The 23,535-nt window shown below is 38.0% G+C and overlaps 1 protein-coding gene across 16 annotated transcripts in view; it reads left to right on the top strand.

The window, feature by feature from the left end:
• Positions 1-23,535, top strand: part of ptprk (protein tyrosine phosphatase receptor type K) — a 259,761-nt gene that overhangs the window by 74,825 nt on the left and 161,401 nt on the right. For all 16 annotated transcript variants that reach the window (XM_073855763.1, XM_073855764.1, XM_073855768.1 and 13 more), the window contains 2 exons: positions 4,487-4,758; positions 19,398-19,479. In XM_073855763.1, coding sequence (XP_073711864.1) covers positions 4,487-4,758; positions 19,398-19,479 — 354 coding nt within the window. The remainder of the gene's footprint in view (positions 1-4,486; positions 4,759-19,397; positions 19,480-23,535) is intronic.

The raw sequence follows: 23,535 nt of genomic DNA, 5'->3' as shown, positions 1-23,535 counted from the left end.
GAGTTAAAAAGCTTGGGTCTTGAATTGTAGTGTAACTTTATAGCTTTAGCTATCAAGGGATAGTTCACCCAAAAATGAAAATTCTGTCATCATTTACTCACTCTCATGTTGTATAAAGGTGTTTGTTCTGATAAACACAAGAAGATATTTTGTATAATGTTTGTAAGCAAACCATTTATGAGCCCCATTAACTTCTATAGTATTTTTTTTCTTACTATGGAAGTGAAAGGGTCTCATGATTGGTTTGGTTACAAACAGTTCTCAAAATATCTTTCTTCGTGTTCATCAGAAAAATAAATGTATATAGTTTGGTAACAACATGAGAGTAAGTAAATGACAGAATTTTCATTTTTTGGGTGAAATATCCCTTTAATAGATGTACGAATCATCTGAAACGTTCATCAGACCTTTAGTTTCCAATCACTGCTCGAGGGTTGACAGAAAGAAATGCGTCATGTTCTTGTAAAGCAAGTATTTTATGACTTTAAAGACATGCTGTACACGTGTGTATGCAGAGCACAACACAGACACCTGTTTTTGTTACGCACGTGCAATAATACAACAAACCCCAGTGTAAATATAGTACAATACAGGGCTACAATGCATTTCCACAAAACACTTACAATATGAGTAACAATGGATTAAACCATGCTAATGTTTGCATAGGCTCCATGTCCTTATTTTTCCATATAATCTCAAGGTATGCTTAAAGATCACATTTAAATAGCTTAAATTAAGAAATATTTCCAGGCGAGATTCCAAAGTGCTGAAAAATCATTCATGTCAATATGTTAAACAGGAGTTATATCCTCTCAGATTAAGTCCAATGATGTGTTTGCCTGCCAACAAATGCACATCAAGATAAAATGCAGACATTTATTCTAAACAAAGCCATATGTATGTTGATTTTTGGCTAAGATTTAGTCAGATGACTTTTCCACCGATATTCCATTCTTGTAAAACAAGAAATATATGAATGAATGACTACAATCAAGGAGAGCACATGTGCGTGTCAAGACTTTGTGTTATATTTAAGATGTAAATGTAACAAACGTGAGGTTTTTGAGATGGGATTTTCAGCTGGGAAATATGGACTGCTTGTAAATTGTAGGGCTGTCGGCAGCTCATGGACACTTTACACAGGGACTGTGTTTGATTTGCTATCTCTGACATCTTGATAGTCTGATCTATGATCTGCACTTATACAAACACCAGGATCTCTCGCACCCAAATCTCACTTTTAGATAGAGAGATGAGGGCACGAAGGAACAGATCAGCTCTTAGTAATTCTCATGAATGTGTCTCATCTCTAAATAAATACAGTGTAAATTTATTGCTCTCCCTTCCGGTTTTTACACCATTATTGTTAATATTAATGTTTGGGGCTGGACTTTCTGTTGATCTAGACTAGGTGAGCCTAAAATGTGTCTCTGAAGTTTCAACTCAAAATACCCCACAGATCATTTATTATAGAATGTCCAAAATGAACCTATATGTGTGAGAACACAAACGTCCTGTTTTCATGCATATACCTTTAAATGCAAATGAGCTTACCAACAGATAGTGAGTGCTTTCAGCTAAAAATAAATCTGATTCCTGTAATTACAGTCTAACCCAATAGTATATTTAGCCGCATTAGCGCTACAATGTTCTAACAAACACATTTAGAACATCTTTAAGGTAAAATTAACCAGTCAGTCAGTGGCCGTGGGCGGGGCTTTATCATTGTGACATCATATTAAAGGATTAGTCCATTTTCTTAAAAAAATCCAGATATTTAACTCACCACCATGTCATCCAAAATGTTTGATGTCTTTCTTTGTTCATCTAGAAAAAATTATGTTTTTTAGGAAAACATTCCAGAATTGTTCTCGTTTTAATGGACTTTAATGGACACCAACACGTAACAGTTTTAATGCAGTTTAAAATTGCAATTTCAAAGAACTCTATATCCCAAACGAGGCATAAGGGTCTTACCTAGCAAAACGATTGTCATTTTTGACAAGAAAAAGGCGCTTTTTAACCAAAACTTCTCGTCTTCCTCCGGTCGTGTGACACGCCAGCGCGACCTCACGTAATACGTCATCACGTCAAGAGGTCAAAGGATGACATATGCAAAACTACTCCCCAGTGTTTACAAGTGTGAAGAAAGAGGACCGTTCCGACATTGTTGTATGTGGAATGATTAGGCCTGGGGCGGTAACCGGATTACGGCCATACCGCGGTCACGTGACTCATGCCGCGGGTCTAAGCTCCTCACCGTCATAACCCAAAAAAAATTGAAACATTGGCCTGTACTTGTGTGTATATGTGGGGATGTTATACACGCAGCTTGTTAACAACCGCAAATTGTTAACTGAACATTAACCTAATATGATTTTAATATTAAATTGTCATTGAGTAGAAATACAGGTGACGTTGTCTGTGACTCTTTTAAAATAATACAAACATTTTATCTAATTTGAACGTGCAAACAGCTGCAACAGATCAACAACAGAATCAGGTTTCATACATTATAAAATTTTCATGCAACATAAAGAGCACGCGAACAATCCGAGGATTAATATCCAAAGAGGTTAGATTGTCTCTTTTTCATCTAGCCTACAACAGTGGCCATTTCTAAAGCAGGACACATTTCAAAAAGTTTTGCTTTTGCGTCTTCTTTCTCTGTTTGTGGAAAAAGACAGATGTTTATGGTAAGGGTCGAGGACAGAAGCGGTCTGTCCGAGCACGCGAGACAGAGGCGGACTGCCCGGGCGCGCGAGACAGACGCGGACTGGCCGGGCGCGCATGAGACAGACGGACCGCATCATCTTGCGCACACACACTCGTCTCCGTGCAGCTTTCCAGCTATACTCAAGCACGGACACATAAGCAGTACAAGTGATTTCTCATACAAATGGTTATTTTACTAGACCGTCAGGGCAGCAATAATTTGCGTCATTTACGGGCTATTCACAAATTAAGGATAGAAAAGTGGCGAAATGTCTGTAGGCATTTTTTTAACTATTAATTGTTCAAGTTGTTGAAATTGAAGAAATGTGGAAGGAAATAATATTCACTTTACATGTTCCTTAAGTAATTTGCACGTGTTTTGTATTGAAGATAAATAAATCATGCATGTTATTTAACTCGTTGTCTTGCCAATAAACTTCAAAACTGCGGGAATTTGTTGATTACTGACCACGGTAAAAAAAATCCAAACCGGCCCAGCCCTAGGAATGATACTTATTAATGTCTTTGTGTCAGTTTATTGTTTAAAATGGTCCGCAAATGTGCGTTTCATATATGTAACACGTGACCTTTCCACAGCATTACGCAATTACGTGACTGGCGCATCACAGGACCGGAGATAGACGAGAAGTTGTGGTTTGAAAGTGCATGTTTTTTATTTTTCTTGCCAGGTATGACAATCGTTTTGCTAGATAAGACCCTTATTCCCTTATTTGGGATCATTTAGAGTCCTTTAAAACTGCAATTTTAAACTGCATTAAAACTGTTAAGTGTTGGGTTCCATTAAAGCCCATTAAAATGAGAAAAAATATAATTTCTTCTCGACTGAACAAAGACATCAACATTTTGGATGACATGGCGGTGAGTAAATTATCTGGATTTTTTTAAGAAAATGGACTAATCCTTTAACAAGAGAATCAAAACAGCATGTCTAATGAGACTGCTCTGGTTTAATGGGGATTAAAAAAAGGAGTGGGTAGATTTTTTTCATTGTGGGGTTGTTGTGTTCGTACACTGCCAACATACATTTTTGTCCAAACACCTTGTAAAAGTGTATTTTGCATAATAAGTACCCTTTAAGAAAGGAAATGTGGTGATTTCATTTCTAGAGAATGAATGGGGGTTGTTACTGTAGTAGATTTACATTGATTTAGAGGAATCTGGATAAGTCTGTATCTGCAAATGAACAGATGTATGTTCATTTGGACAAATGGTAGTCTGAACACAGTCTGTCCTCTCCACCATCTGATGTCCATCCTCTGGGCGTTTTTCCCTCTGTGCAATCACATGCTTAAAGAACTGGAACCAGATCCTGTATGGTCCTGTCTGACTCGACCTGATAGCTTTTAAATGTTTCTGCAGGAGAGTGATTATAAAATTGTTTTGTAATCTGCACACGACTGCCAAGTCACATTTATCTTGGATTCTGAAGTTGTCCTTACGTCTTAGTTTATAACTTAATTTTCTACTAGAGTGTGATTTCCCAGGAGATTTTTTTAAGCAGATGGTTTTTTACTTCGCTTGCACACTAGTGAATTGTCTAGAAAGCATGGTAAGGCACTGTAGGCGTGGTTCAGTGTGCATGCGGCATTACGTAGGCAGTGTCTAAAATACCTCTCTTGGTGAAATTCCAAGGAAGCATCGCATGTGTCTTACACATGATCAAAATGTATTTTCTAGAAGTTAAGGTTTGCGGATTCAGTTCACGTTGAGTTCATCTTTAACCCCTGACTCTCTTTTGTTTTCTCTCCAGGCTCATATATGATGGTAGACACCTCTCAACATGATTATGGAGAAAAGTCTCGCCTACAGCTACCCGTGATGAAAGAAAACGACACCCACTGCATTGATTTTAACTATCTTCTGTATTGCCCGGACGGCTCCAGCCCGGGAACCCTTAATGTCCTGGTGAAGGTCAATAAAGGCCCGCTGGCCAATCCCATCTGGAATGTCACTTCCTGCACAGGCAAAGGTTGGATGAAGGCGGAGTTTGCTGTTAGCACCTTTTGGCCCAATGAATATCAGGTACGCAAACTGTTTACCCAATCGAATGTCGTTGTGTGTTTTTGTGCCATGTACTCCACGTCATGTGAGAAAGAACAGCTTCTTTTCCAATGTGAGCCAGAGCTATCAACTCAATAAACAGATCGTTTTTTAAATAATGAAGGTGTTGTTTGAGTTGGAACCGAGGGGCAACCTTACAATCTCTCTGATGAAGCCAATACGGAAGTGACTTAAATTGCAATTCATCGACGGGCCTCTAGAGGCTCTAAAAGGGAGTCAATACCCATAGACCATCATGTTAAAATGCCCAACTTTACAGCAGAAAATATGTCATTACAAAAAGTCATTTTGGTCTGTATTGCTAATTCCCCCCTTTCATGAGAACTGTGAGTAGGGTAAATTTTTTGTAACTCATCCGTTTAAATTATATTAACCCTTAAAGTTCTGCATAATTAAGGGTGTGGACACTTTAAACTGCCACTGTTGTCACTAAAAAAGCTCTTCACAAACCTATGGGTTACGTCACGGACACTACGTACATGCTGTCTGTGATGTCCCCGCTACACCTAGCTTGCCCTCATTTTGCCAAATAATACAGCTAGAATAGAAGCCTCTGAAAGTCATCACCGCAGTTTGCCGCTGATTGATGAGTTTTTCTTATACTGCTGTCGTGTTGCAGCAGGACTTAAAGAGAAAATGTTAGCTGACATTTTCAAAGTTAGTCTCTCCACTGTTAGCCGCATCATTATAACATGGGCTAATTATCTTTACCTTATCCTTGGATCTCTACCAATATGGATGAGCAGACAGGAAGTGAATTCCACAATGCCTGAGAAGTTTAGGCAGTTTTGTCCAGAGGTGAGGGTCATCATTGACTGCACAGAGATACGGTGCCAGAATCCATCTGCACTCACACTTCAGTCAGAGGTGTTTTCTTCCTACAAAAATACCACCACCTTTAAGGGGTTGATTGGTATTGCACCATGTGGAGCAGTTACATTTGTATCAAGCTTGTTCACAGGTTCCATCTCTGATCAAGAGCTGACAAAACAGTCTGGGATTCTTGACTTGTTGGAGCAAGGGGATGCTTGCATGGCTGACAAAGGATTTACCATCACGAGCATGCTGGCAGAGCGAGGGGCCAAACTCATCATACCACCTTTTAAAATGGCAGCTCAGTTCAGCAGAGAAGATGCAGAGAGAACACAAGCCATAGCACGCCTTCGAATTCTAGTTGAGAGAGCAATCAGAAGAGTGAAAGAGTATCACATCTGGGACACCGCTGTACCTTTGACCATGTCTGGAACAGTTAACCAGTTGTGGACTAACTGCTGCCTGATGAGTAATTTTCAGTGGCCACTTGATGTTAAAGGTCACAAATCAGCAAGTGCATCATAGCCAGTTCATTTTAAAGTGTGGCTTAAATGTAATATAATGCATTATATCTTTATCTGTGTTTTGTGTTATATTTTTCACTACTTTGTACAGTTTAATATGCAAATAGTACACTACTCAACATTTGAAGTGGATCAAAACCTTTCATAAAATGGTCTTTAAACCAATACCCGTTCTTGTCTTAGGACAACTTTGATTAATTCAGTTTTTTGATCCACTTCAAATGTTGACTAGTCTAGGTATAAATGTTAAAAATCAGTAACAATTGCAGTTTCAAAAAAAATTTATTGACAGTAAAAAATATGTTAAGGTAACAAACTCATAAATATGTATATAATATATGGCAGGTATATTTTTTATGTTGTACACACACACACACACACACACACACACACACACACAGTATTTTATATATAGCATATAATACAAATCTTGAAATCATTAAAACAATACATTAAATAAAAAGTACTATACAAACAATTCTTGCTTCACATTTTTTACAGTATTAAAATGTTATATAAATACTGAACTGAACTGAACTTATGTATTTACATATTGCATGAGACAAATAAAGTCAATTAGAGCCCACCCTTAAGATATTCATCCATGTATGTACAAAAATAGTAAAGGTCCAGGTTCTCTCTCATTTCAGTGATCATGACACTGTCCCTCCACACTCTTTCGACTGTTATGTCCTCTTCAGTGTAAGTTATAAAGTCACACCAACTGAGTCCAGTTATAGCCAGTTGACCTTGAACCTGCCAGTAATATTTGTGGGATTTTTTAAGGGTCGCCTGTCCATTTACAATCTTAATATGCCTAGCCTCAGAAACGGTATGAACATCAGGACATTTCACCTCTGCAAGACCGAAACAGGGATCTGCATTAGGGTCATAAACTTTGGCATCAGGACTAGCACCAAGGTATGGAGCATCCGGGTGTACCACAAAACCACAAGGTGAGACATTAAAATTGAACAAATCAGAGTAACATTCCAGTACCTCAGGTTCCTTGTCAAGGCCGGATTTCATTGCCTTAGTTTGCTTTGTACCCTTGAGCATCCGTCGGAAACGCAATGTCACATGACTAGTTTATCAAAGTCCATTAAGTCCATTAGGCAAAATGGTTGAATAGTTTTCAAGATGCAATTGAAACAAAGGAGCTCAGATGCAAAAGTCTCTAAACTCCTCTATCAAAAATGTGATAATGATATTAACCGAATGCTCTCAGAAAGTATTATACGTTTATCAAATACTTTCGCTTCAAATTCGGTTAAAGGAATAGTCTACTCATTTTCAATATTAAAATATGTTATTACCTTAACTAAGAATTGTTGATACATCCCTCTATCATCTGTGTGCGTGCACGTAAGCGCGCTGCGACGCTTCGATAGCATTTAGCTTCATTTAGCCCCATTCATTCAATGCTACCATTTAGAGATAAAGTTAGAAGTGACCAAACACATCAACGTTTTTCCTATTTAAGACGAGTAGTTATACGAGCAAGTTTGGTGGTACAAAATAAAACGTAGCGCTTTTCTAAGCGGATTTAAAAGAGGAACTATATTTTATGGCGTAATAGCACTTTTGGGAGTACTTCAACTTGCCTGAAAAGTCCGCTCCCCTTCTCCCTCTCATAATGGGAGAGGGAGGGTGTTACTGCGCCGAGTCGAAGTACTCCCAAAAGTGCTATTACGCCATAAAATATAGTTCCTCTTTTAAATCCGCTTAGAAAAGCGCTACGTTTTATTTTGTACCACCAAACTTGCTCGTATAACTACTCGTCTTAAATAGGAAAAACGTTGATGTGTTTGGTCACTTCTAACTTTATCTCTAAATGGTAGCATTGAATGAATGGGGCTAAGCTAAATGCTATCGAAGCGTCACAGCGCGCTCCAGCGCTTACATGCACGCACACAGATGGTAGAGGGATGTATCAACAATTCTTAGTTAAGGTAATAACATATTTTAATATTGAAAATGAGTAGACTGTTCCTTTAAAGGCGGAGTCCACGATGTTTGAAAAACGCGTTGGAAAAGGAGACGGGCCGTCTACCAAAACACACTTATAGCCAATCAAATCAAATCAAATGCCGGGTTGCGTATGTGTGGGGCGGGTCTATCAAAAGAAGGTCCAGATTCTATTGGGGTAGGGGCGTGTTTGTTTGGGTGATTTCAAATATCAGCATTGGCTTTCAAACATCGTGGACTCCGCCTTTAATCCCAGCGTCAGGGCATTTAGAAATTCTGCTTTGTTGGCAAAATCCAAAAAAAGTCTAATTAAAAAAATGCTTATTTGCAAGACAACATGTCAGGCTCACTTAGAGGGTTTTGCATTTGAGTTCTTTATATACAAATGCTGTATTAAAGTTTTTATTTGTGACTCTTGCTTTTAACGTATAACGTTCACACCGCTTTCGACTAGCAATAGCGGAGCAATGCGATCTTGTTAATTTCAACAGAAACTTGACGACTTCATGCAGCACGAGCAATAGTGAGCGTTGGTGACAGGAAGTGGGCATGTCTAGCTACGTAACAAAGTTAGGAACAGTTGAACTTTTTGCAATGACAAGCGACTTTCTGGAGCGACTACCAATGCAACTAAAGCAGTGGAGTTCACGTCATGCATCTCTTGTCATTTACTGAGAGGACGGTTACTTGTTTGTTTATAATTGTGACTACGCCTCCTAATGACCTCCTCATTGAAAGAAACGGGTGGCACACAGCGATGAGTCGCTGGTGCTGTACACACAGCATTAATAGGTTTAGAGGTTTTTTTATTATTGAACTCCACATGCTGACACATTCCTGGCATTTAGCAAACTAACGAGAAATATGAGAAATAAAAAATCCGAATGGGTCTCAGTGTTCTGGTAACAGGTGGTGTTAGTGTATAGTATATAGTCGACACAGCACTGATCTTAAGAGAAATGTGCACTACCTGTGCCAGCTGATTTATGGGAATGTTGAAGATCTGTTGAGGTTTTGCTTTTCACACTTGTGCTGTGATTACTCACTGTAAGAATATTTGACTTTTAACTAATGATAACATTAATGGTAATGTGAAAATAAGCCTGTGAGAATGCTTAGAAGATTTCATTACATTTGAAATGTCACATTGATTGTTTGAATTGTCTGAGGCCGAACTCAGAACAGCTCTGAAAATGTCGCTTTCACAAGACACCTATTGTTTTTCAATACAATAGATTTTCATTTTTCACCCAGATTTTTAATGAAACGTGTTATCTGCTATATATGACTGAAATGATTAACCCCAATTAATTCCAGCAAACTCAATTAAGCAATAATTTATCTTTCTACTCCATCCTTCTCTCATCCACCTCATCTCTCCGTCCTCCTTGTGTTTCCATCCTCCTCTTTATCGTGTGTGTGTGTGTGTGTGTGTGTGTGTGTGTGTGTGTGTGTGTGTGTGTGTGTGTGTGTGTGTGTGTGTGTGAATACTGAAAGCCCCCGTCTGTGTTCAGACTAATTGGAAGTCCTGACTGATCTTCTCTCTGTCTCTCTCTCTCTCTCTGCTGTGTGTGTGAATATTAAACGGCTGATATAGTTTTTCATCCAGGCTATTCATATCGTCCTGCCCACAAAGAAATGTTTGTCTTTCAGTATTTTCGTGTTCAGAATGCAATCGCTCATTTTAACGCTCTTTATAGTAGACGATTAAAGTCTGACGGTTTGCTTTGCGCTCAGTGTTTTATCAGTTCTGTATGTAGATGTTTGTTTCTGCTGCCTCTACTTGCTGTCTACAGTCATTACACACTTCATTATACATAGACCTTAAGTTAGTTATACTTTCATTCCAATTACTTTTTAGTAAGAGAGGTTTAGTTCATGGTGCATAAACTTGGTTAGATTTTTTTATATTTTTCATTTTAGTCCCAATTTCTTTTGTTCTTTCTTATACACCTGTTTTAAATTTTGGTAAATAAAAGTCTGCTTTCATATTAGGTTTTCTTACTAATAGCTTTGGTTTTTCATGTGGTCGTGATCTAATGTTCCCGGTCTCGCACACTAGACCAGTGGTTTTTAAACTTTGTTGGTGTGTGGCCCCTCTTGTGTATGGTGCATCTCTATATGGCACCCCCAGGGAAAATTTAAACTTAAAATTTGAATTAAACAAAATATATTAAATTATATAATGGGGGTGATTCTCATTAGAAGGTGTCCAGCATCAGATTTTTTTTAAAAGCCCTTGAAGCCAATTTTTTTTAAGATTAAGGTCTGAACTTACTATAACCATTATTTTTAGAGAATTTAAAAAACATTTCCAATAGAATTATTTACATTTTTTAGATTATCATTATCAAAAAGTATCATTACCGCAACATGATATTACATTCAATATATGCATTTACAAACTCATGTTTCGGTAATGAGAACTAAAAAGTTGTCTACAAACAAAATTTCAATTTTTATCTGGAGAAAAAAAATAAGAACTGGTTACCTGTTAGCCATCTTGAGTGTCACAGTCAATTATGTCCCTCCCAACAATTTTTTTAAAATGTAAGTTCGTTGAGGGCTTAAACAATGATTGAAAATTGTTGCGGAGGATGAGAAAATTTTTCTTGGACACATTTATATTCCTTATTTTTGTCTCTACATTTAACAAGGATCACCAAATACCACATGTTTCTTCACTGTAAATGTTTATAGTATAACATGCACTAAAGCTTTTTAGTTTTTAGATTTTTTAATTATAAATATTTCCATGCTAAAGAACCCAAATCCAGTCATGGACACGTTGCGGTAATGAAAATTTTCTTCTGAAATGTGGAAAAAACAACAACATTTGTTTGTATGATGTCATTTGAAATTATGTGCAAAATAGTACATGAAGAGATGTTTGTAACTGTATGCACCATCTGGGGGGCCAGGGCCCAAGTTTGAGATCCACTGCACTAGAGTTGTGCTCCCGTGAACCCTGTTAGGTGTATGATAAGATTTGATCCGTCTAATGAGTCCAGACATCTCTGTATTACACACTTTCTTTCTTCTGCGGTCCATCTGTAAGCCTGCATGTTATTTCTTGTCCTCTTTAATTAGTCGCTGATGACTCAAATCACTTTCCTTCTGTTGGCCGTGTGAGTGTGAGACCAGAATCACATTGAGTTTTATTCACTGATAACTCCTGAGGGAATGTTCTTCACCCCCGCCCGGGCCGCACGCTTCTAAGCTTAGATAGTTAGTCACTGCGTCAAACAGACTCTTTTAATGAGCTGGACACCTGCCCGCAGTTACCTTCAATTATTTAAAGTCACGTCTTAAGAAAGCACGCCAGCCCGTCGAGCGAACTGTTTGAGGAAGTGTCGCAGGACTCATCAGCGCGCGCCGTCATTAATTTTGTCAAAAGGAATGAGTTAATGCGTTGGATGTGTTTCTTTGGTCGCCTTTCAGTTCTCTTGAATAACCCAACATCCGGCCAAAGTCTTTATACTTGAAAAGATTTCAAGAAAGTTGTTTTCATTTCTCTTGAGCCAAATATAGTCCGTGTTCCTTCGTGGTTTCTCTGGCTCGTGTTTTGTTCTTTATGAGTGTTATAGAGAATGCAAACATGTGTCATCAGGCGAAGAGCGGCTCACACCTTTCCCACAGGGAAGATGAGGGGGTGGGAAAAGGCCTTTCCGGGTTCAAAAGGAGGTGGACAGCAGGTGTTTTCTGTGTGAATGTTTGATTTAGATAAAGTCTGGGGAAGTTTCCAGGCAGGATTGTTCAGATTGTAAAGTATGATCAGTCAAGGTCACCACATGTTTAACTCTTTAAATGGGCACCTATCATAGTGCTTTGTGCGTTTTCAGGGGATGTGCCCGTAAAAGGAATATGGGGTAACTGATATGTAACGGGTACCCATGTACGAAGAGTTTGCGTGAGTTTGGCCTAGAAATACACCACACACTGAACTACTTTTTTAATTTCAATGTTAAGTCAATGTAAAGAGGCGTTAAAGCGTTTCTGCCTCGTTTGCGCGAATGACGCGAATTGAGTGTTGCTACGGGAAACACGCGAGTTAAAAAATCAGAACTTTAGCGGAAAAACGTGTCGCGTTAACCACTCAGGAGGTTGCTCTAATAGTGACGTGATTACAGGAAGCGGGTGGAGTCACAGAAGCCTCTCCCATGACTCGAATTTCCGTGTGAATGTCTCGATGACTACATTTTTACGCGTGGCTTTCACACAGAATAAAGTGAGTACACTCAAAATGTTCAAGCGTCCAACTACGCGCGGTAGACACGAATTTGACACCTCAAATGCGTCTGGTGTGAACCCACAATAAAGATTACAACTCTTTAACGTTAAACTCCCCGCCCCCCTTAATATGTTGTGTGGGAACTCGGATTTAAAGTAAGCTATGCATGTAAAACAAGCCTACTGTGCACTGAACCGGAAATCATGTATCGAAAAGGTTCGGTCCGAATACGTGTATTGTTAAACCCCTAATATTTACATAAATACAGCCATGCATTTATAACCGGATACAGTCAAATGTTTTTTTTTACTGTTTCTTAATGTTTCTTGAAGATGCTGTGATTTTTGGATGGGGTTTTGGAGAACAGTGAGACTGTAATGGTTGACCGCAGGTGTTTCTGGTGGAGATGTAGATATGTCAGAGACAGTGTAGGTGAGATGCTGTTATTTCGGTGGACCCGTCAGTAAAGTCAGATGAAGAGAGATTTAATGTGTGTTCTTGAGCTCGAATGAAAACAAATCTCACTGCTGTGTTCTGGATCATCTGCAGGGGTTTGTGTATGCTGGACGTTCTGGGAGAAGAACCTATGGTTGTTTTGTTATTTATTTTCTCTAAAAAGATCTTTTGAAAATGAATTGATTTTATCCACATGGGTACACATACAGTTGTAGCCCATACCATTGAAGATTAAGCAGAGAATTCACTACCCTACATTTCTTACCCTGTGTTGAAAGATAAGTGTGTCAGAATGTGCGAGAAGATGTTTTCTATAAAAGACAAAGTGATGTTTGTTTTCATTGCCTAGCCTTAAAGGGATAGTTCACCCAAAAATGAGAATAATGTCATTGGTGACTCGCCCTCATGTCGTTCCAAACTCGTAAGACCTCCGTTCATCTTCGAAACACAGTTTAAGATGTTTTATATTTAGTCTGAGAGCTTGTTGACCCTTCTTTGAAAATCTACGTACGATATAATGTCCAGGAAGGTAATAAAAACATCATCAAAGTAGTCCATGTGACATCAGTGGGTCGGTTAGAATGTGTTGAAGCATCAAAAGTGCATTTTGGTCCAAAAGTGACAAAGGTTGCGAGTCTGTTCAGCGTTGTCTTCCCTTTCGCGTCTGTTGTGGGGCGCATGCGCGGGACAGGGGTCATGTGACTGCAGTGACGCGGCTGACGTGTTATCTGGTGCGCCCCAGCTGTTTTTTTTGTGCGCCCGGGCTTTGTTTATAGTCTGAGGAAGATGTACGCTGTAAGTTAGAAAAAAAAACCTTTGCAAACATGTCTAAGCATAACACGTCATCTGCGTCACTGCAGTCACATGACTTTAGTCTCGCACATGAGCTTCACAACAGACGCGGAAGAGAAGACAATGCTGATTAAAGTCGTATTTTTTGTTATTTTTGGACCTAAATGTTTTTTTCGAACCTTCAACACATTCTAACTGACCCACTACTTTCATGATGTTTTTATTTCCTTTCTGGACATGGACAATATACCGTACATAGATTTTCAATGAAGGGTCAACAAGCTCCCAGACTAAATATAAAATATGTGTTCCGAAGATGAGCGGAGGTCTTGCGAGTTTGGAGCGACATGAGAGTGAGTCATTAATGATATTATTTTCATTTTTTGGTGAACTATCCCTTTAAAAAAAACAAGAAGGTATAAATCTGTTTTCTATTTAGTTTAGGTTCACATGAATGTTAAGAAAATACTCAATTTCTCTGACCCTAGATTCATATTGGATCATCTAAATTATCTTTATGGTATTTTGAGCTAAAACTTCACTTATGTACTCTAGGGACACAAAATATTTATTTTACATGTAAAAAGTATTGATTTACCTTTTTTTAAGGGGACTACAATTTTTTCATTTTTTTGTTGTATAATGCATGTCAAAAAAGTGCACTTACATTTTGTGCGTCAGCCTGTTACAATTTAAGCATGCCAAAAAAATCTTTTGAAGGCATTATGATGCACTACAGTGACATTTCCATCGTGAAATCGGACCGTATTTGATCTGCTGTGTTTCTAGAAGTCATCTGTTTTCAGACTGATCTCTATCATTCACTCCAGAGAGATCCATTATGAACTGGATCTGCAGCCACTGCAGGGCTGCTGTAAAAAGCGCAATAAACATTTCAACTCGAGAAGCTGATCTCCATAAACTCATAGAGGAAAGATGTGACGGATTACTATCAAAGCAGAGACATTACTCTGAGAGGGAGATGGACTATCCGGTAGACTTGGGCTTGATGGATCTGGTGCTTGAGAAGCAGGAATATATTGGCCATAATAGGCCGTCGTTACGCTGGAGTCTTGGCACGCGGAGGGGCTGAAATGGGGGGCCGTCTGTTCTGGAGGAAAAACATTTTGGCACACGTCTCTCCAAATGATGAAGGACGTCTCGCTCGCCGCTCGCTGACAGACCCCCTCACCAGCCCCAGAATAAAACAAAGAGCATCACATTTGTATCGGCAGTGGGTTTTCTCATTGTTATCTCGTTGTTTACTCCGAGAGCTGTGGTAATGATCACCACGCTGAATGCAAATGTGCTGGCGTGTGAATGCGCTCTCGTGACAGGTGAAGACAGAGCCGAGGATCTGCTGATATCATACTGACAGGAAGAGGAAACTTGGTGGAAGTGTTTCTGAATGAATGTGCTGTTCATTAGCAGTTTCTTGTAATTAGTGGTATTTGCAAAATCAAGCCTAACTATCACTTTATCTTAAACTCAGCTGAAACTTCAGTATTAACCATTCATTAACAACCAATGTGATAAAACACCTCAGCAACACTGTGATCACCTCAAAGTGATGTCCAGCATGCACTCATAAGACAGCTGCATGACAACACCCTGACTACCATCCACAATAGTTAAGCTTTACTCAAGTTAGTTTAGCGTGGGTTAGTAGTACATGTTCAAATAAATAAAACAGCATTTACAGTATTTTTTTTTTTTTGCTTTTCAGTGCTATTTCTTCATATAAGTACCAGTACATGCACATACAGTACAAACATACTTGCATATTATCATGCATGCCATGCACACGCTCATCTATCATGTACATTAACTGATGCTCTCGTGAGAGATGTGGCTTGTTCTTCATAATGAACGTCTGCCTGTCAACGTATGTTGTCACTCTCTCTCTCTCTTACTTTCTCTCTTCGTCCGAGTATGAATATCTATGTGTGTGTTAGGAGTGTGGAGCTGTAACCGATATTGATTGTGGTCCAGATGTGATCAATGTTTTATAATTTAATGCTCTGAAGAGTCATTTATGTGTTCAATAGAGTCATGATTGATGATTGTGTGTGTAATGGATGTTTTGATGTGATTCTGCTGAGACACAAACACATGAACTTTGTGCTCATTAAAATTATCATTTTATTGAAATATAAGATTTGTGAAGTATGTGACGAGTCTAAATGCAGGAGCAACATTTTTTTGAGATTTCTTATTGTGTGTGTGTGTGTCTGAGAGAGAGAGAGAGAGAGAGAGAGAGAGAGAGAGAGAGAGAGAGAGAGTGTTTTAAAGGTGGGTGGGGAGATGGTGTCAGATGATGTGTGTGTGATTGTGTTTTCCTACGATGAGGTTCTGATTGACAGCAAAGCTACAGGCTTCCTCCTGCAGACCGATCTGCTGTCAACACTACGACAGCACACACACACAAACGCACAGAATTCAGAATAGGTCTCAGTCTTGATTATATTGCAGAAATGTTTCAGGGTCTGAATGATATGTTGTGTTTTCTGTGGAGAATGGAGTATGAGCAAGTGATTTTAAACAATTATAATCTCTTGAGAATGTTTTTTATAGTTTTTATTTCAAAGTTAAATGCCTTCGATATTAAGATTATACCAAAAAGAAGAATGTGCCAAAATATAAAGTCATCATTAAAATACTTAAATGGAAACTTGTTACGTTTCAAAAATCAATGTTTTTGAAATGAAACATTTTAATTAAAGTTTATTTTGTGTTATTTAATACAGTATGTCATTAGAAATCCCATTAGAATGATGCATCTATATCTGGTGTACAACAGAATATAACACTACAGTTCATTGTAGAAACATGTTTGTTAGTTTCTGTTGTTAATAACATTATTGATTTTTCTTTAATCGGTGTATTCTGTCATAATTATTATTGCAGTGAGGTTATGTGAATCATAGTTTTTGGCAGTGTTAGTGCGTCACATTTAAAATGTCAGACATTTCACAGATTCTTGTTTCAAACAAATTGACAAAAAAGCAAGAAGAGGAAACAAAGACTTATGCTTTTTTCCTGTGAAGGTCTGATCTCAATATGTCACAGCTGTGCTTTTTCCTCTTTTTTGTTTTCTGGCTGTTTTTTAAGAGAAAAACATCTACCTGTCATTTATAAAATTACCCATGCATTCATTATTCTGCATTCGTTCATTTTTCTGCATGCGTTCATTATTCTGCATGTGTGGATTATTTTGCATGCATTCATTTTTTCCATGCATACATTGTTCACCATGAGTTCATTATTCTGCATGCGTTCATTATTCTGTATGTGTGCATTTTTCTGCATGTGTGGATTATTTTGCATGCATACTTTTTTTTCCATGCATACATTGTTCAGCATGCGTGCATAATTCTGCATGCGTGCATTATTCTGCGTGCGTGCATTATTCTGCATGCGTGCATTATTCTGCATGCGTGCATTATTCTGCATGCTTTTTTCTCTTTTTATTGTTTTCATCTTATGTATAGACCAGTTCAAGAGATGTAAACAACACTGGTCCAGAAGCACCTCCCGTTTCCGTTTTTTAACACTAGATAAACGTTGGGATAAAATAAACCAACAGAACATATAAACCTGAATTAACTGAAGTTAAACAAACATCTTAAAGATAATAATATATGTAAAATAAAAAAATAACTGTCACAAACTGTAACAGGAAGTGTTTTTGGACCAGCGTTGTTTACATCATTTGAACTGGTCTATATGACACTCGGAGCAGTTTTTTTCACCGTTTTTTAAAAATCAATATATGTGTTTGTTAAACCTACATATGAATAAAAATAAAGTTGTCCTCCGAAGTCGGGGAGGTGGTGGCTGGGCAAAAAAAAATTCTGCATGCGTTAATTATTCTGCATGTGTGAATTATTCTGCATGCATTCATTATTTTGCATGCATTTATTATTAAAATGCATGCGTGCATTATTCTGCATGCGCGCATTGTTCTGCATGCGTAAATTGGAGTGTGTCATACAGTGTAATATACTTCGTTTAAAATGTTTTTAGTCCATATCATTATCAGCCCTCTCAAAAATATTGATGCATTATTACTTGAATAATTTGGCAATTTAAATAGGAAATTCTGAATAAAACAATCTGTACTAAATAAAATTCTAGATTTGCAATGCGATGATGTGATGAAATGGCTCAAATATATTTTTAAATATTCAAGTGAGTAGAAATTGTATTTGTCTGTTAGGATCCTTGTGTGAATGTTTTATTTTTTTTAAGTAGAATTATTTATTATTTATATGACATACAAAATAGGATTATTAGAATATTTTTAGATGTTTTTAATAAAATATTTGAATAAATGTAAGTTTTCCTTATTAAAGGCATGGTGCACGATCTCTGAAAGCCAATGTTAATATTTAAATACACATAAACAAACACGCCCCTACCGCAATAGAACCTGGACCTTCTTTTGATAGACCCGCCCCACACATACGCAACCCAGACAACGATATCGGGCAGTAGACACGCCCCTTACTGATGATTGGCTACAAGTGTGTTTTGGTACTCGGACCGACTTCCTCTTCCAAACCTTTTCTCAAAAAACGTGCACCCCGCCTTTAAAAGCTATAATGTAACTTCATGTTGAATATTAATTCCCTTTTGTGAGATTGTAATTGCTAATCAGGCAAAACTGTTTACATTTTTAAAATAAATAACGAATAAAGATATTCCTTCCATCTAATATATTTAAATCAGCATAGTTTGCAATTTGAAAAAAGAAGGATTTTTTATGTTTGAAAGGCTGAGAAATACAAATGCATGATCAAGAATATCACTAGTCCAATGAGGCATGTGAACAGTTTTAAAACTCTAACACAGACCTATGGGTCCTGTAACTGCCTTTGTGTTGAATGATGTGTGATAGTTATTATCAGTGTTACTGTAGCTGCTAGACTTTACCAGACTGTATAGAAATGTGGCCCTATCAGCAATATTACTGTACGACACAATCCTGTATTATTAACCAGAGCAGAGAGAGAGAGAAAGTGCGGGCGGGCGTGCGTGCTGGCGCTTTTCATCCAGAGCACTTTTGAAGATTTACATCATAATCGGCTCATAAGCATTACTGGCCAAGTGCGAGCTTGAGATTTGCTTTGGAAATGTCAGAGTCGTTTTAACAGAGATCATTTTTGATGCTCGGCTAAAAGAAAACTGGCATCAATATTCTTTCACGCGGGCCGCAGATGGCCACGGCTCTAATTGAAATGGCTTCTCCTCCTCTGAGGCCGCGGTCCTGCCCCGATAGAGTCGGGTCACGTTCAGATTGCAGGCTTAGCGTTCGGAGGTCTGATCTCTGCCATCTCAACACAGAAGTATGACATTAAAGGCTTATTTAGAAAGTGCCGGTGATACAGATTACGTTTAAGAACACAGTGTCATGCTTCACGTAAAAAAAGAATGACCTGCAAGTTATGCGTTTTATTCTGTCACAGTCTGAAAGTCGTTCATCTGCATGTGGGTGTTTGCCGTAAAAGCTTTTGCTCTCATAAATGAGCAACTGTTTGTGAGAATCTGTTTTGTCTTTTGGGATTACCAAAATCAGATTTGGTGCTTAGTTGAATATAAACAGAGACTGTAAACCCTGATGGCTCTAATGACTGTAGCTCAGATAAATAGAGACAGAGATATCTCTGAGTTATGCTGATAAAAAGAACATCTATCTATAATATTTGTTACTGTACTGTGAAACCTTTGGTTTGTGTTGTTTGTAACATGTTTTGTAATGAGGGAATCTGGTTCAGTCATGTATTATAATAATCTCTCTCTCTTTGTCCCTCCAGGTCATATTTGAGGCTGAGGTGACCCACGGCAGAAGAGGTTTTATTGCTATCGATGACATCCAGGTGCTCAGTTATCCATGTGGTGAGTCAGCATTTATCACTAATGAGAGAGAGAGGTCCAAGCTTTTTTATCTTGTTAGGGGTGTGGGTATCATTGGCTATGTTTACATGCACAATCTGGCTGAATTTAAATAAATTGCAGGCTACGACAATACATTTTACATGCACCCTAAACATTGCAATCTGATTAAAATGTTAATTGCATACACATTCTTTATAATCCCATCCAAACGTCTGCGCAAGCACACAGCTAGGGTTGCCAGATTTGCATATCTAAAACTTCCCCAGAAGCATCCTGAATACCATTCACAGCCCACATACCAATAACTAATCAATGAAATCCTTTCATCTTTAACCCACAGATAAAATAACACATTGTGGAAACAGTTTAAACAGTAGCCTAACTCCCTAACTTGAAAAAAGCAGAGGACTTGGCAACGCAATGTTATGGAAGTGTTATTTCTCTTAGTATTCTGTTCACTTTTGGGCATCTGTATGATAGAGGACTCATAAAAGTTAACTGTTAAACATAGTTTACTGAAAGAAATCTTATAAATGATTTTTGTGAAATATAAAATGCTGTGGAGTGAAAATGTTAATTTCATCATATACAATCTGCTTCTTACAAGCTATAGCACATCATAATCACAGTTTTAATGTAAAGACTGAAGACTTTGGGCTTATTAAAAAAAGACAAGACCTTCAATATGTCTGTCCCTAATTTCCTGTTTCAACAAAAAAACACATTACAGAGAAAATGTGCTTGTCAAGCAGTCTGATCCACTTATCTTTAATAAGAAGGTTTTGCTTTGTATGAAATAAAGCTATTTAGAGCTATAATGACATGATGATAATGTACATAGGATTTGTTAAAAAAATCTATTCTCCATTTTTAATCAATCTTCTGTTTAACAAAACAATATTGATCCTGAATCGATTCGCTTTACTTCAGGCAGGGCTTGTAAGGAGTGTCCGATGGCCCAGGGTAAGCATGAAAAATGCTCGGGACAGAACTGCCACTTGGCCGATCGGGCCAGTGCTGCTCCGTCATGAAAGTTTATCATTTACACGTGTTTTAGGCCTTGCCAATTTAAATATTTAAACAAAGAAGATGCAAAACAGATCTTAATGCGCTACTCAAACGCTGTTTAAGAAGTCTGAAGCACACGCCCGATAAGCTGCATTTCAAGGTTTCAGACAGCATGCAAATACTGGTTTCACGTTTCCTTGCACTTGAACAAACATATTTACACAAAATGATTTCAAAATGCTGTGAAAGAAAACCCACGTGTAAAAGTATTTTTAGATCTGGGAATTACATGTAGGTTTTAAAGTGACAGCACACCAAATGAATTCCATTTCTGATTAAATATTTTGTGAAATACGAATTACAAATCGATACTGGATTGAATCGAAATCTAATTGTTCTTATTGTGTCTTTTATTCACTAAGTTTTTTACATTGCTGTTGGGTCACTTTATATTTGTTGGAATTCAACAGACACCGAAATTGTCATAATATATGTAGAAATGATTAAAGGCTAAACTGAAGTGGTCTCTTAATTTTTTTCGAAGCTGTATAATTAACCTTTATTATATTGCTCTTAATGTGATGTGTTTACAGGTCAAGTGACGGTGCGGTCAATGCACACGCTTCAGTTTCATATCCTTTTGAATTGTTATTCATCCGTCTATCAAAGCACAGCCTCTCGCAGCCACATTCCATGTTTATCCGTGTCTGTCTGTCTGTGTGTTCTGGTGCTTCTGTCCCTGATCAGATATCTTATTAAAAATAATGCTAGATGAGTGAAAGATGGAGATTTTGTTACTCACAAAAACACTCTAATGCTGCGCTCACACCAGCCGGCGTAGAGGCGTCAAGCGCAAGTGATTTCAATGTTAAGTCAATGTATGTCCCGCGGCGCGAATGAGGCATTTAGCGTGACGCGGTAGACGCGATTCCGCCTCATTCACGCATCTAGTTTGCACAAATGCCGCGAATTGAGCATTGCAGCGTAAAACACGCGAGTTGAAAAATTTTTTCTTTGCCGGAAAAACCTGCCGCATTAAAGGACAAGTTCGGTATTTTACACTTAAAGCCCTGTTTTCAGATTGTTTATGATGAAATAGAACGGTTTTGACTGAAATTTCGACATATGCGGCTGCCTCGAGAATTTTCGGGTGTTTGTGTTTCACCTCCCACCTCTACAATGGATGTATAGGTGCACAGGAACAATCCTTCCTAAAATGCATTAAACTTTCGTTTACAAAGAGTGAAACTCACCGAGTGGTCAGGGGTGTGTCCACCGACACGCCCACACAAAAATCGCCGCAAAATACGCACTCCAACAGGTTTTATAGTAGTTTTTGTCCAACTCCATTGACTTGTATTAGATGTGCTGTGAGGTACGGTATTACTCCGCGCCGGGAACTTTGTTTCTATTCTTGCAATTGGCAAAGGTGGATTAGCGCCACCACCTGGGCTGGAGTGTCTGTTATTCAAGCTCTCAGCGGAAGAATATACGGGTGTGATGCGTTTGGAAAAATAGGTCCACAAGTTAATAATGACTCCTAAAACACCTGTTGGAAAGCATCTTTTGCAGCCATTTTTGTGTGAGCATATCATTGAACACCCCTGACCACTCAGTGAGTTTCACGTCTTTGTATCGAAAGTTTAATGCATTTTAGGAAGGATTGTTCCAGCGCACCATTAAACCCATTGTAGAGGTGGGAGGTGAAACAACAAACACCCGAAAATTCCCGGGGCAGCCGCACATGTCAAAATTTCAGTCAAAACCGTTTTATTTCATCATAAACAATCTGAAAACAGGGCTTTAAGTGTAAAATACCAAACTTGTCCTTTAACCAATCAGGAGCTTGCTCTAGTAGTGATGTGATTACAGGAAGCGAGCGGGGTCGCAGAAGCTCCTCATATGACGCAAATTTTCGTGTGAATGTCTCGATGACTAGAATTTCACACGCGGCTTTCGTGCACAAATGAAGCAAGTAAAATCAAAATGTTCAAGCAGCAAACTAGACGATGTAGACGCAAATTTGACGCCTCAAACACGGCTGGTGTGAATCTACAGTAAATCAGAGCAATACTTCAGTTTAAATACAGAATTAAACCTATGAAAGATGTAAATATTTAGAGGTTATAAATCTGAAGTGAAATTGTATTTCTTTTATAAAAATTTAACCTGTAGCTCAATGGTAGAGCATTGCTCTAGGGGCACAAAAGGTTGTGGGGTTGATCCCAGGGAACAGATATAATAATAAAATGTATAACTTGTAATTCCCGTCATACAACACTAAGCATAACAAAAAGCAAGAGAAATAAACATATGAATTAATTTTTCCTCGGGTTAATGAGAGCGGTTCTGCTCTCTCATATCAGCTCTTATTTGTTCATCTTCAGCTCTTGGTCTCATTGTCTCAGTGTGTGTCGTGTGTTTCTGCCGGAGTTTAATTGAGCGAATAACCCCAGACCTGCCAAATGAACGCTCAATATAATTAAAACAGAGTTGAGTGCACACTATAGACTGACAGTAACTCTGCATTTACTCTCAAATTCAATTACATGTTGTGCGCTTCTGGCTTTCACTGTAGAATAAAATAAAAATCTCATTTGCTCTGTAGAGAAATAGAGTTTTGAACAATAACAAATAAACCTTCCAGATCAGACAGTCCAGTATATGTGCTTTAGTAGACGGCCCAAGTTGAATGTGGTTTTAACAGAACAAACGTGTTTAATTATCTAATTCTCAAACGCTATCAGAGAAATTGCTGTTACCATAGACTAGGGATGGGACGGTATGAAAATTTCATATCATGATTATAGTGACCAAAGTTATCATGGTTATCAATATTTTCATGGTTTTGTTAAAATTAGATGGAAATGTTCAAAGAGAACTGATACACACACTGAAAACATTTGAACAATCACTTTTTGGAAATCACTATTTAATTTTTCATGTCCCTGAAATTATTTGTGTGGTAAAAAATAATAAATCTGTCTAATAAGTTTACCATGAATGAATACAATACATTATCCCTTAAATGTCTTCTTGTGCAAAAAA

The sequence above is a fragment of the Misgurnus anguillicaudatus genome, chromosome 18 (assembly GCF_027580225.2).
Source record: "Misgurnus anguillicaudatus chromosome 18, ASM2758022v2, whole genome shotgun sequence".
Lineage (NCBI taxonomy): Eukaryota > Metazoa > Chordata > Actinopteri > Cypriniformes > Cobitidae > Misgurnus > Misgurnus anguillicaudatus.
Note: the sequence above shows the minus strand (reverse complement) of the source record. Positions and strands in the feature narration are given on the sequence as shown.